The sequence below is a fragment of the Pseudopodoces humilis genome, chromosome 4, assembly GCF_049639895.1.
Source record: "Pseudopodoces humilis isolate 2021_Gansu_Grassland_sample_001 chromosome 4, ASM4963989v1, whole genome shotgun sequence".
Classification (NCBI taxonomy): Eukaryota; Metazoa; Chordata; class Aves; order Passeriformes; family Paridae; genus Pseudopodoces; species Pseudopodoces humilis.
In genome coordinates this window covers 54,022,502-54,034,909 of record NC_142203.1, presented here as the reverse complement: position 1 = coordinate 54,034,909, position 12,408 = coordinate 54,022,502, and the positions used below count along the sequence as shown (strand labels likewise).

Below are 12,408 nucleotides of genomic sequence, written 5' to 3'. Positions count from 1 at the left end.
CGAGACCGGGCACGGGGTGGCTGAAACACAGAGGCAGGGCGGGGGACAGCGGCCGAAGGTCTCTGGGCCCAGCCGGGAGTGGGAACCCTAGTCCAAGCCCGGCGCTGGGTGTTCTCAGCAGTTTAGATATTTTGTGTAACTCCCAATATTCACCCAAGCCTCATTACCACCTCCTAATGAGACCCCTTTACTCCGTGACGTGCAACCGCTCCATCTCATTAAGGAAATCGCTCTTCAATGCTGATTATTTTATTTGCAGCCATAATTATATTTCTTTCGGCTAAATCACGGTTTAATCGAGCCCACATGGAGGGCAGCAGCACTAATTACAGCGGGAGATGCGGTGGCGGCGGCGGGTCGCCCGCCCGGCCGGCGGAGAAGGCGCGGGCGCGGCGCTCCCCTGGCGCGGCCCGGCCGGGGGCAGGGCGGAGGGCCGGGGGCGAGGAGGTGGTCTCAAACACAACAACTTATTACTTCTAATTCCCCGACTGTCACCAAATCACCTGCACGAAACAAGAATCTAATTTGTTAAGCTGGCATTTCTGCAGATGGAAGATCGATTTTCTCTTTAGATTTCTCTAATTGAGTGAATATAGACGCCCCGAATTAGCCGCGCTCGGGCAAGAGGGGAAAGGAAAGGGAGAGGGAGGGAAAGAAAAAAGTCAACAAAAATCATCCTTGTAAAATAAGCCATATTACCTCTAGGATTGCCCCCCAAATAATAAAGGAAGGTGGATCGAAAGGTCCCAGATTGAGTGACAGTCATATTTCTGGAACTAACTGGTTTTTAAAAGAAAAGGTTAGGACGGCTGGAGAATGCTAAGTAACAGCGCGGGAGAGAGATGGCTGAGCTCTGAAATTGCTTACAGAATTACATTTGTTTTTCTTGTGATTTTATTAAAAGTCACTCCTCATCTCCAGAATGCGTGAAAATATCTACTTTCCACTCAGATACACCACATTAACTTGTTGGAGGCGAATTTGTTTGTTTGTCTATTTTATTTATTTGCCAGATAAGATTGATGCAGTCTTATTAGCGCTATATCTAGTTAGAGGAAGAGATAAGGATGAGATGTTTTCTTTTTATTCCAATTACTAGACTTGTCACCTAACTGAATAACTGATATATGATTATTTATCTTGAGTAAATAGAAATCAGAAAAGCAGCCAACTTAACACATACAAACAAAATATGTATGCCCTTTATTACTATATACCACCTATGTAATTGAAGGGGATTAAAACTGTGGCCTTCAAAGGGGAGAAAGTTAAATACTCCATCCACATTAGCCTCTGGTGTATTTTTTGTCATTGCTACACCTGGCGGATGGGGATTTTAAAAATACAGGTATGTGTTAAATAAATTCCTCAAGGTTCAGTAGTAAAAGTCTCCCCGGAAGTGTGCTGTTTGCCTAAACAGAGATGTATCTGAAAAATTATTCATACCAGCGTTCCCTTTGCCTTTCGGGGCAGCCCAAATAATTCCTGACCGACTGCAAAAGCTACAGCCCAGTGCATTGCGCTTGGGCTCCTAATTTTTAAGTTTATGAACTTAATATTGTGTCAAAAGCCTATACATACATAATAAATGCCTCCGTACGAAGCTGGATGGAGAGGGGGAGGTGACTTTTGTGTGTAAAGAGTTTGCATCTGGTCGGGTGAGAGCGGGCAGGGGTGTCAGGCATTCCTTTATATTAAAATAGCTTTTTCCCCATGAAAGACTGGTTGTCATCGCTCTGATTAAAATTAATTGATAGAAGCCATCCTTTCAATCTAAAGTAACCGCTTCACTGTCGAGAGATTGCCCGCAGCCTGCCCGCGAGGAGACAGTCGCAGGCGCTGCCTTTGGCTCCGCCGTAGCCGGATGCAGATATTTACATGAATAAGGAAATGGGAAAATGTTGTTCTTAACAGTGTTTGAGGAGAGATGTCAGGTGGCACGAGCTCTCCCCGCCGACCTTAGTGAGGCTGTTTTCGGGACACCTGACGGCTTCGTTTCTGATCAGCTGCGAGCGTTCTTGACTCGGATGCATTTAAACTTCATAAAGTTGCTTTCAAAGAAGTGTATTTATAGCGGCGACAAAATGCTACATGCAGCTTAATGTCGTAAAGCAGCGATGATCGTCACGTTTAGCTCTGACTAGAATGTATAAATTGGGATCTGTAGCTGCTGGCAACCTTGTCTTCGTTTCCAAAGAAGTCATATTTTCGAGAGGGTTGATTGAAATGAAAACACGTGTTTATGCTTTTCCATTTCTTAACTCCAAATTACCCCTAACGAAAGGATATAGTTTGATTTGTCATTTGTGTTTAGGGTATGTCGATGTGGAAAAGTAAGCAAATAACACTCAAAAGCATAGGTGTAATTTACAATGGATTAAAATTGATTCTTTTCATCAGGCAAGAAAATAGGGAAATGTGAGGTCGTTAATTATTGAGGGAGGCGCTTCTCATTAAAGCGAACAATGTTACAATGCAGCACTGAACAGCGGGAATGTGAATAATAATATCCGATATTTCAGCACTACTGTCTGGAAATAAAAAGAAAAAAAAAATATTGAAAAAAGCCGCACGAACAAGCCAGCAACCAAAAACTCCATTTGGTAAACGCTGTGAGCGTTGCTACATCTAAAAACCAATTACGGCGCTCTGCATACAGCAGCCAGCTGGATGGATGCTCAAGAAATACATAAATAAAATATCAAATTACAAATCTTATCAGCCATTTATGCCAAGCCACCCTGCTGACTTTAGCAGTTTAACCTTATTTTACCATGTTTCTTGGTCCAAATATAATTATACTGATAAAAGAAGGTTCTGTTTCTAAATCAGAGCAGAATTGGTTAAATACACTTGTTTATATTACGGCCTCATTCAATCAGGACTTGAGTTTAGCGGGGAGAGGAGAGGGGGAGCTCTGAGGGTTGGAAAGTTCTCTACCCTTTCTTACCAGGGTCACAGCGCTGGCGAATTAGGGTTATATTACTCCCAAACGCGGCACGCCCCGCTCCCGCGGCCCTCGCCCGTGCGGATCGGCTGGCGTGGGCGGGGGGGCCGGACAGGGGAGGGCAGAGCCGGCCCGGCCGGGACCCCGGGATCGGGCCCGCCGGGCGCCGCCGGGCAGGCCAGGGAGAGGAAGAGATGGGATGGAAAAGGAAAGAAAGGCAGAGGAAAGTGCGGGGGGAGATGATCTCCCAGTGCCTGGCCTCTTGGCAGGCGCTTCTGTACGAAATTCAATCTCTATTTTTTATGAGAAATAAACTGTCTAAATAAATTTTATTAGGGGCAACCAATATATTTTCTGGTACTGCCCTTTGTTCCAGTTCTACGTGTGTGTAACAATCTAAAACCTATTTATTGAGGAAAAATCACTGGATCCGTCATAGAAAATCCTTTTACTTTGCTCTGAAGTGATTTCTGAAGACACTCGTGTCACTCTGAAGATTTTTGGCCATTGCGCTAAAGCCTTTCCTTGTTAAGAACTTCAGTTCCTATGATCATGTGGGGAATACCGTAAATTGTAACAGGGAATGGAGTTGACTGGCAGTTTTCTGGCTACACTGGGAAAATGGAAAGATGACGGGGAATAAAATCCTTGTAAATACATCTCCGACGCTGCCCAGGTGAATTCGGGCACTTGACAAAACAGGAGTGCACGAAAGCGGAATGTGATTAGGGTATTTTACATGTGCCCCATTGTCATTTTCTTTCTGACACGCGTAAGTGTCAGCCCAGTCCGCTCTTCTCTCTCCCACAGACTTCCTTCTCTGATTTCCCCCCTTCCCTCAAGACGATTGCGATCTGAAGTCTTGGAAGAAATGATTTAGTTTGTTTATACTGCTATAAAAATCAAGAGCAATAGAAAAGTCATAAAATGAAGCGCGCTATCAATCACACCACAACATTGTTATTCAGCAGTTACTAACAGAGATTGATAATCCTTTGATTTCATCCCATTGTTATTACTCTGATGTGTCTGCACATTAACTATTACACATTTATTTATCGACCTGAAACACACAACAACACGGAATAGATGCACACGCACGCCTTGCCACGCTGCCCACGGCGCGCTCGGCAGAAGCCGACTGCAGGCACCTCGAGCGCCCGCACGCTTGTGCCAATACATACAGCTAAAACTGAGCCCCAGACGCCCCGGCCAGCCCCTGACCACTCGCCTCACCCCGGCCGGGGCAAGGACAGACTCCCGCGGCCGCGAAAGGCTGCGCGCCGCCCTCGCATCGCCGGCCCGTCTCCCCAGCGACTCCGCCGGCTCCGCTCCGCGGGTCCCGATGCCCAGCAGCGGGCCGGGGGCTCCTCCCGGCAATTTCCACCGCCGGATCTTCCCCTCCTGCCCTACAGCTGCACACAGAGAATAATTTTCAAAGGAAAAAAGCACGGCAAATGTGCTATCTCCGCAGTCACCCATCCAACCTGGGAAAAAAAATAATCCCGAAACTCCCACCCCACCTCCATCTCCTTTTTCTCTCTCTGTCTCCGTCTAAATTGTGGCCCGCTCTGTGTCTCTCTCCCTGCTCTGAGCGGCCGTTCCCGAGCACCCAGGTTCTTCGCAACATCCCGACGTCTCAAAAGCTGAATTGAATCAATGTAGCCTGAGCTGGGAGGAGGAAAAAAAAAGGCAGCAAAACTGCCCTAGAGATCGGTCGGCCGGTTCCTTTGTCTCCTTCAGTCTCTGCCGAAACCCCTGCACATCTGAGCTGCAAACAAAACCACTCTTGCATCTGTTCGCATGCAGTATTTACAATGTTTCGTGTAAGTCAATTGGATGGCGGAAAAAAAAGCGCCATTGGCTCCGTATTATTTAACATAGACTTCACTGGGCTCGCTTTTTGGTGGAAGCTTTATTTGCACTAAATGAATAATCTTAATTGCATCACTTTTGAATTAAAAATCAATGTTAATCAAGTTGGAAGTAGTAAATATCAGTTTTCATTGTGCCCGGGTAGAGGGTATTTTTCTTGTTTTGCAAATAAAAATACAAGTCAAATAACTTTAAAAGGGCATTATGTTCTGCTACAAATACAATTGAAACGGATTGTTTAGGAGCGGATCAGAAATGGTACAGAATTTTGCACTTAATTTCCTCAGTTATCATTTACAATAAGAACCTCTTGGCTTGACAGCCAAGTCTAAACAGTAGTAAATTAGTACAAATTTATACTGATTTTACTCTAATAATCGTAATAAAAGCTTATAGATTTGGCACTAATTACATAAATGCCTAATGATCTTGAAAATTACTCTGGTTAGAAATATATTACTAATCTAAACTTTGTTGTTGGCTGGCTTTGAAAAATCAGAACATTAGAAATGGTTCGCTTCACTTCTGCAAAGCACTTTAAATTGTTCAAGTAGTTTAACATATTCAAGAGGAAAATAAAAAGCATTTAACTTTATTTACTGCTTTAAGTTGAGTTTGTAGACTAGCCGAACTTGGAAACTTTACCCGAAAAATAGGGCTTACGGGCGTTTAAATCCCGGGCAGGGAGGCAGAGCTACCCGGGCGACCGGGACGCATGGTGCTGGGCTCCCTTGCCCTTCGTTGCGCTCTGCCTCGGCACCGAGCTGGGCCGGGCCGAGGTGGCGGGCAGCCCCGGGGGCCAGGCAAGCCTGTGCAGCACGGCCCGCTGCGGGAACTGGGGCAGGTTTCTCTTTCCTCGACGCCCGGCAGCCGTCGGGGCTCGTGTGGGTGAGAGCTTGGCCGCAGTTTCCCCTGCCTCTCCCGGTTCCCCGGGGCCGCCGGCCAGCAGGGCCGGCGCTGCCCGACCCCGGCCCCCCCCGGTCTTCCCCACTCACAGCCCTCGGTGGGCTCTGAGCTTGCGAGACCCTCGGGAGACTGATCGGGTCGGGTGAGAGGGTGCACTCCGAGGAGGCATTAACAACAATAAAAGCCGATAAATCAGGGGCTACCCGGAGCGGACGAGTGTGGCAAATGAGCATGTGGAAGAGAAGGAGAGAAGGAGAGAAGGAGAAGGCGGACGGCCGAGGCGAGCGGAGCAGGGTAAGGGAGTGCGGGCGCGGCGCGGGCCGGGCCAGGCCGGGGCGGCGGGAGGCCGGGGCGGCGGCAGCGGGCGGGCGGCGGGCGGGCGGAGCGGGGCGCTCCGGGCGCTGACATTTGCAGGCTGCCCTCCTGATTGGTCCCCGCGCCGAGCTGCTCACGGGTTCATTGAAGTGTTAAGCACCTCCCCGTCTCTCTAAAGGACATTATAATGCAAGAGACCCCCTTTTTAACCACACACCGAATTTTCTTTCATTTAGACGATCTATATATATATATATCTATCTATATATATATATATCTCATATCTTATATCTATTTTAAATAACTTAAGGCCGCTAAAATTTGGGGGGGAACAGCCTTCGCCCTGGAGCGGTGCGCGATGCTGTCTCACGCCGACCTCCTGGACGCCCGTCTCGGTGAGTTTCCCCCGGCACCCCCCCGCCCCGCGGCGGCTGCACCAGCGGCGGCGGAGAGCGGGGAGGAAGCCGGGGCAGGAAATTGACAATTTGTTCCTTATTTTACCTTAATGCGTTCTAAATGGGCTAATTCCTTTAAAAGTAATTGTACTGTATTAAAGTTTAATTTGATTTAACATAAAAAAAAAGAGAGTGAGACCTACCGAGTATGTAGATCTGCAGCGAGTTGTGGATCATTTAATTTTTCTCTCCCCAGTTTTCATATACATACCTACACATTATTATTATTATGATGATTATTATTTTAGGGCAGATGAGCTCCATGGTGTTTACGGAGCTCTGTGTGGCCTTTTCTTGCTCTCCCGTTTGCTTTTCTCGCTGCTTCTTTTCCTTAAAAAAAGGGGGAGGGGAGAAGAAATACCAGTATCAGTATCTATCAATTTATGGTTATTCATGAGTTTGTTTAGAGAAGCGGAGGGAGGAGAGGGGCAAGACCGGCCAGATTGACCGAGGTCCCCGCGCATCTGTCGGGGAGGTAATGCTCCCAGCAACAGGGCGGGTAGAGCCTTATTTCTTTCTCCCAGTCTCTTTCTCTTACCAGCTCCGCTGGAAAACCCAAGTTGAACCCGTGAAAACTTGCTCTCCTCCTCTTCCCTTCCCTTGGTCATGCAAAGGGAGGCCGGGCAGGGAACTGGTTGTTTCAGCAGGAAGAGGAGCTGCTCGATGTAAAGTTTTCTCTCCTCCGCCCGGGTTGCGCCGGGCCAGGGTCTCTGCGTGTCGTGGAGCCGAGCAGGGCTGCGGGTCTGGCGGGCGGCCGGCCGGGGGACGGCGGGGCGGAGGCGGTGGTTGGATGTCTCTCGCCAGTTCAGTGCACTGGAGAGGGGCTCTGATGCATCCATGCTCAGCTGCAGCCGAGTGATTGCCGCTCCTTTGCTTCCGCAGGGATGAAAGACGCGGCCGAGCTGCTGGGACACCGGGAGGCGGTGAAGTGTCGGCTGGGCGTAGGGGGCTCGGATCCGGGGGGCCACCCGGGAGACATGGCTCCCAACTCGGACACGGTGGAAGGGACCACCCTGCTGCCCGGGGAGGACATCACCACGGTGGGATCCAACCCCAGCTCCCTAGCCGTCAGCGCCAAAGACCCTGACAAGCAGCAAGGCCAGCAGGGCGGCCAGAACTCCAGCCAGGCCGGGCAGCAGCAGGGTCAGCAGAAGCAGAAGCGGCACCGCACTCGCTTCACGCCGGCGCAGCTCAACGAGCTGGAGAGGAGCTTCGCCAAGACTCACTACCCGGACATCTTCATGCGGGAGGAGCTGGCCCTGCGCATCGGTCTCACCGAGTCCCGGGTGCAGGTATGAAAAGCCGCCTCGAGCAGTGCCTGCCGGCCCTTCCCCGGTCTCACCGACGGCCGGCCGGCGGCGAGGCCAGGCACAGCGGGGAGGGGGGTGGGTGCCCCAAACCTCAGCCCGACGGCGGGATAAATAACTCACCCCTGAAAGCAACAGTTTGGTCAGAAAGCCTCAAAATCAGACATGCGTCGCTCCCCTTTCCGCCAAAGTGTCACCTTGGGGTATCCCCTTGTCCTCTATCGTGCCCTCCTGCACCGCGGTGATCCCGAGCGGGGCGCGGGCCGAGCTTCCCTCAGCTCCGCGACCCGACCCGCGGCTGGAAGGAGTCCGGGCAGGGACAGCCCGAGAAGAACGGTCTCAGTCCTTGCAATAGCCCGTCGCTAAGAGTCGAGCCGAACCTCCCGGGAACGACTCCTTTTCCCCCGGAGCGGAGTCCGGTGGCGACCTCGGGGCCGCTGTCCAGGGTGCCGACGGCGACACGGCCGCGGCACCACCGGGAAGGGGCGCCCGCCAGAGCCCACCGCCCTGAGAGCCGAGGTGGGGTGTGAGGGAAGGCGTATCGGTTCGTTAAAAGGCACTTCGATAAAACCCAGTTGTGCTTGGACTAGGAGTTTCCCCATACTGGCTATTATAATGCCTGGGGATGGCGGGGTAGTGAGTAACTTCAACATCTAGGGTGCACTTTGTTCTCTAAAATACATATATATATGCATATGTACATAGACATATATATATATATATACGCACACAGGACAGTGGGAAACTATTTAGGCAAATAAATATAAACGAAAATTAGTAAAGGGGGAGAAGGTTCAAAGCGTTAGACTGTTCAGATGCAGCTTTTTTTGTGTGTAAGGTTATTTTAGCGACTTTCTAGGCGAGCCCATTCCGAGGAATGAAAGCCTGCACAATAGAAGCACTTGTGGGATGCGCACCCCGGCTGAGTACAGTGCACCGGGACTGCCGCTGCTGAAGCACTTTAGCGCAGTCACTCTTCAAAATCCCTCTCGGCAAGCATAGGCTCCTCAGCTAAATAAAGACACGTCAAGAGAAATCCCTAAATGAACGTTTTATGAAGGAAAACAGATTCCCTTCTTGAATGTGACAGAAAAAGCACGTCTGCTTTTAAAAACTAAAACAATTTGACTCAGCCTATACAGAACTATAATTAGTTTAAATTAAAACAGAAATTAGATTCACAAATAAAATATAATTGGACAACTGACTCAATGAAAAAAAGAAAACGAGGTCTATTAAACTTTATTGGGTTTCCCAAAGGTTAATGATACCAATTTCAATATTAGGAGTGTGGTAAATGAAGTAAAATATAAAATGGAAATAGTTATTTTCTAACAGCACATCAAAGAAATTCGTAGGAAGAAAGACAAAGTGTTTTAATGGCCTTGGCATAATCTTAAACCAATGCTAATAGCTCGAGACTGCTGATAAAAACAGTTTAATAGAGTGTCAATTTAATTTTTTTTACAAGAATGTTCTGTAATTTAAAAAGTAATCAGATCAACATAACCTCCTTAATTAACACTTCAAAATGATTAACATTATGTATGTAATCTAAGGCAAAAAAAATATTTAATATATTTACTTCACAATCCGATGTATCACTGATCACTTGATCAAATTTAAATTAAATAATAACTAGTCTATGTTCTTATATGAGTACTTTACAGTTTTCTCTACACTTAACAGATAGCCTACCCATTCCTTTCAGCACATAAGCTCCACACTGATTAAGGAATGCTCCAAGTGCTTAATTTATAGCGGCTGTATATGTTTTTAAGGGTTTTAGATGCTAGGATAAATCACCCCTTTCCTCATTTTAGATCTGTATTTAATGTATATGATACATTTAAATAATTATTAAACTGGCTGATGCTTAAACGGGAGTCCAATTCCACATCTGATATTGCTCTGCTTTTCAAGCTGCTGTAATAAAACCATTCTTTTTATAGCATGCCATTATTAGAAACCAATTTCAGAATTATTTATAACCTGGAATGGCTTATTAAGCAGCAATGCGAGAATCATGCAAATTACGCGATCAAATGCAATATAATAAGCATAATCATTAGTCTCTAGCACGGATTAATTAACTTTCAATATTTTATTTACATAAAAACTAAATCAGTGAAATAACTTCTGCACAGTCAGGCTTGCCTTCCAATATTTTATATGAACAAAAATAATGTGCTGTAATTCCATTGACCGTGTCCCCCACAATGGTCCCGTCACCTGCCACATCTTAATAGGGGACAAGCTGAGAGTATTTTCTAGTTTTCTAATGGAATGAGAAATTGCATTTTCTTCCTCTCCCAGCACTATTAAAGTGTAATGAATTCGGCCCAGAGTTCACGGCTGGCTGATCGAAATGAACCTGAGATCTGAGCTTTAATACAGCTCTCCAGATTTCCTACCAAATCTTCACATTAATCATCTGCTGGATTCCAATGAGATCTTCATAAAGCTTCGGCTTCTAAAAAAACAAACAAACAAACAAAAAAACACAACAAAAACCCCAACCAAAACCGAAAGAAAGAAAGAAAAAGAAAATTTAAAAAACGAGAGGAAGAAAAACAAAAGTGATATTGTCTCAATATTGCCTCCCTTTCTCTCTATCACTTTCACTCTCTCTCACCCGTTTATAGCTGGGGAATTAAATGGGCTATATATTTTAAAATACATTTACAGTATGTCTATATTACTGTAACAGCAGATATCATCAAGGTAGGTTTTTAGATTCCAACCTCCATTAGATTCTCACTGTTGTATTAATAATTTTCAGGGGCTAGTTGCATTTTAAAAGGAGTTCAAAGTTGCCAAATGCTCATGGTTAATATATTTCTAGAGTTGTCATGTGTGCATTTTCAAAATCTCCCCCAGGTTTTCCTTGCATTTTAATCTGTCATGCACCAGTTTTCAACTGGAAACATTCACATTTTAAAAGCATATGCAGCGTAGCTATGAACTTAGGCGATCAGACCTGATGGAGATTCTTTACACCACCAGCAAACCATGAAACATAAAAAGATTTTGTAGCCGCAATTTGACTATTAACCCTAAAACATAATTGAACGCGATTTTTCGATTATCTATATAATATTTAGCTCCCTCATGGCCGTTCATTCCCGCTAATGGGCGTCCGCCTTTCTCAGTCCGCCTATGGAGCCTGAGACGGTGGAATCCGGCGGACCGGGGCACTGCGCTCCCTCGGATTTCAGGTGGTCGCGCTTTCTCCCGGCTCACCACTGTCACGGTGGCTTTCGGCCGCGGTGCGGCGGGACCCACCAAGCCATCCCTGCCACGGTGCCGCCACGGGCACCCACTCACCTAAACCGCCTCTGGTTTTGTTATTATAGGTTTGGTTTTGTTATGTTTTGGTTTTCTTTTAAACCCAAATTCGGGCGGTTTGGTGGGAGGGTTTCCTGGCCGGGCCCCGGTGGCGAGGCGGCTGGCCCGGGGCAGGGCTCTCCGATGGCGGCTCGGGAGAGCATCCACGCGAGGGCCAGAGCCGTAGTCTCTTCCGATTTTCTTTTACTTTTTCTCTCTCTTTTTTTTTTTTTTTTTTTTTTTTTTATTATTATTATTTTTTCCCCCATTTTGGGAAGGCCATCGTCCTCTCCTGGAGTCTCCCACCCAGGACAGACAAATTGACCGCTTTCGTTCTAAAAAGTTTCAGCGGTTTCCTCAACCTGTGTCGGGGACGCGCGTGGGGCTGCGGGTGCGAAGAGCTACCGTGGCCGGTGGGGGCGAGGCTCGAGGGGGCGGCGGGAGCCGGGGCGGGGGTCCCGCCGGGGCCCCCGGCCGCGGGGGGTGGGGGGGGGTAACGGGGCGTGGCGCCGCCCGCCGCCCGCAGGTCTGGTTCCAGAACCGCCGCGCCAAGTGGAAGAAGCGCAAGAAGACCACGAACGTGTTCCGCGCCCCGGGCACGCTGCTGCCGACGCCGGGGCTGCCGCAGTTCCCCTCGGCCGCCGCCGCCGCCGCCGCCGCCATGGGGGACAGCCTGTGCTCCTTCCACGCCAACGACACGCGCTGGGCCGCCGCCGCCATGCCCGGCGTGTCGCAGCTGCCGCTGCCGCCGGCGCTGGGACGGCAGCAAGCCATGGCGCAGTCCCTGTCCCAGTGCAGCCTGGCGGCCGGCCCGCCGCCCAACTCCATGGGCCTCTCCAACAGCCTGGCGGGCTCCAACGGCGCCGGGCTGCAGTCCCACCTCTACCAGCCCGCCTTCCCCGGCATGGTGCCCCCCTCCCTGCCCGGCCCCAGCAACGTGACGGGCTCGCCCCAGCTCTGCAGCTCCCCGGACAGCAGCGACGTGTGGCGGGGAACCAGCATCGCCTCCCTCCGCCGCAAAGCACTAGAGCACACAGTCTCCATGAGTTTCACCTAATGGCCGGCGCCTCGCCCCGCGCCGCCCCCGCCGCCGCCGCCGCCTCGCCCCGCGTCCCCGCCTCGCCCCGCGCCCCCGCCTTCCCCCACCCGACTTGCCAGGGAGTCGACTCAGGATCTGAAATCAGACACCAACAGACTGGTTTGTGGGCCGAGAAACACCCCCGATCCTCCCCAAGCCCCCTCCGCCCCCGCGCATCACCCGCTCGCCCCTGTGCCC

At 49.2% G+C, this 12,408-nt stretch overlaps 1 protein-coding gene across 1 annotated transcript; it reads left to right on the top strand.

Annotated features, from left to right (window-relative positions):
* Positions 1-6,401: 6,401 nt before the first annotated feature.
* Positions 6,402-12,189, top strand: OTP (orthopedia homeobox). Its single transcript, XM_005532502.3, has 3 exons — positions 6,402-6,438; positions 7,381-7,790; positions 11,659-12,189. The coding sequence occupies exons 1-3, from the start codon at positions 6,402-6,404 to the stop codon at positions 12,187-12,189; spliced, it is 978 nt and encodes a 325-aa protein (XP_005532559.2).
* The last annotated feature ends 219 nt before the right edge of the window (positions 12,190-12,408 follow it).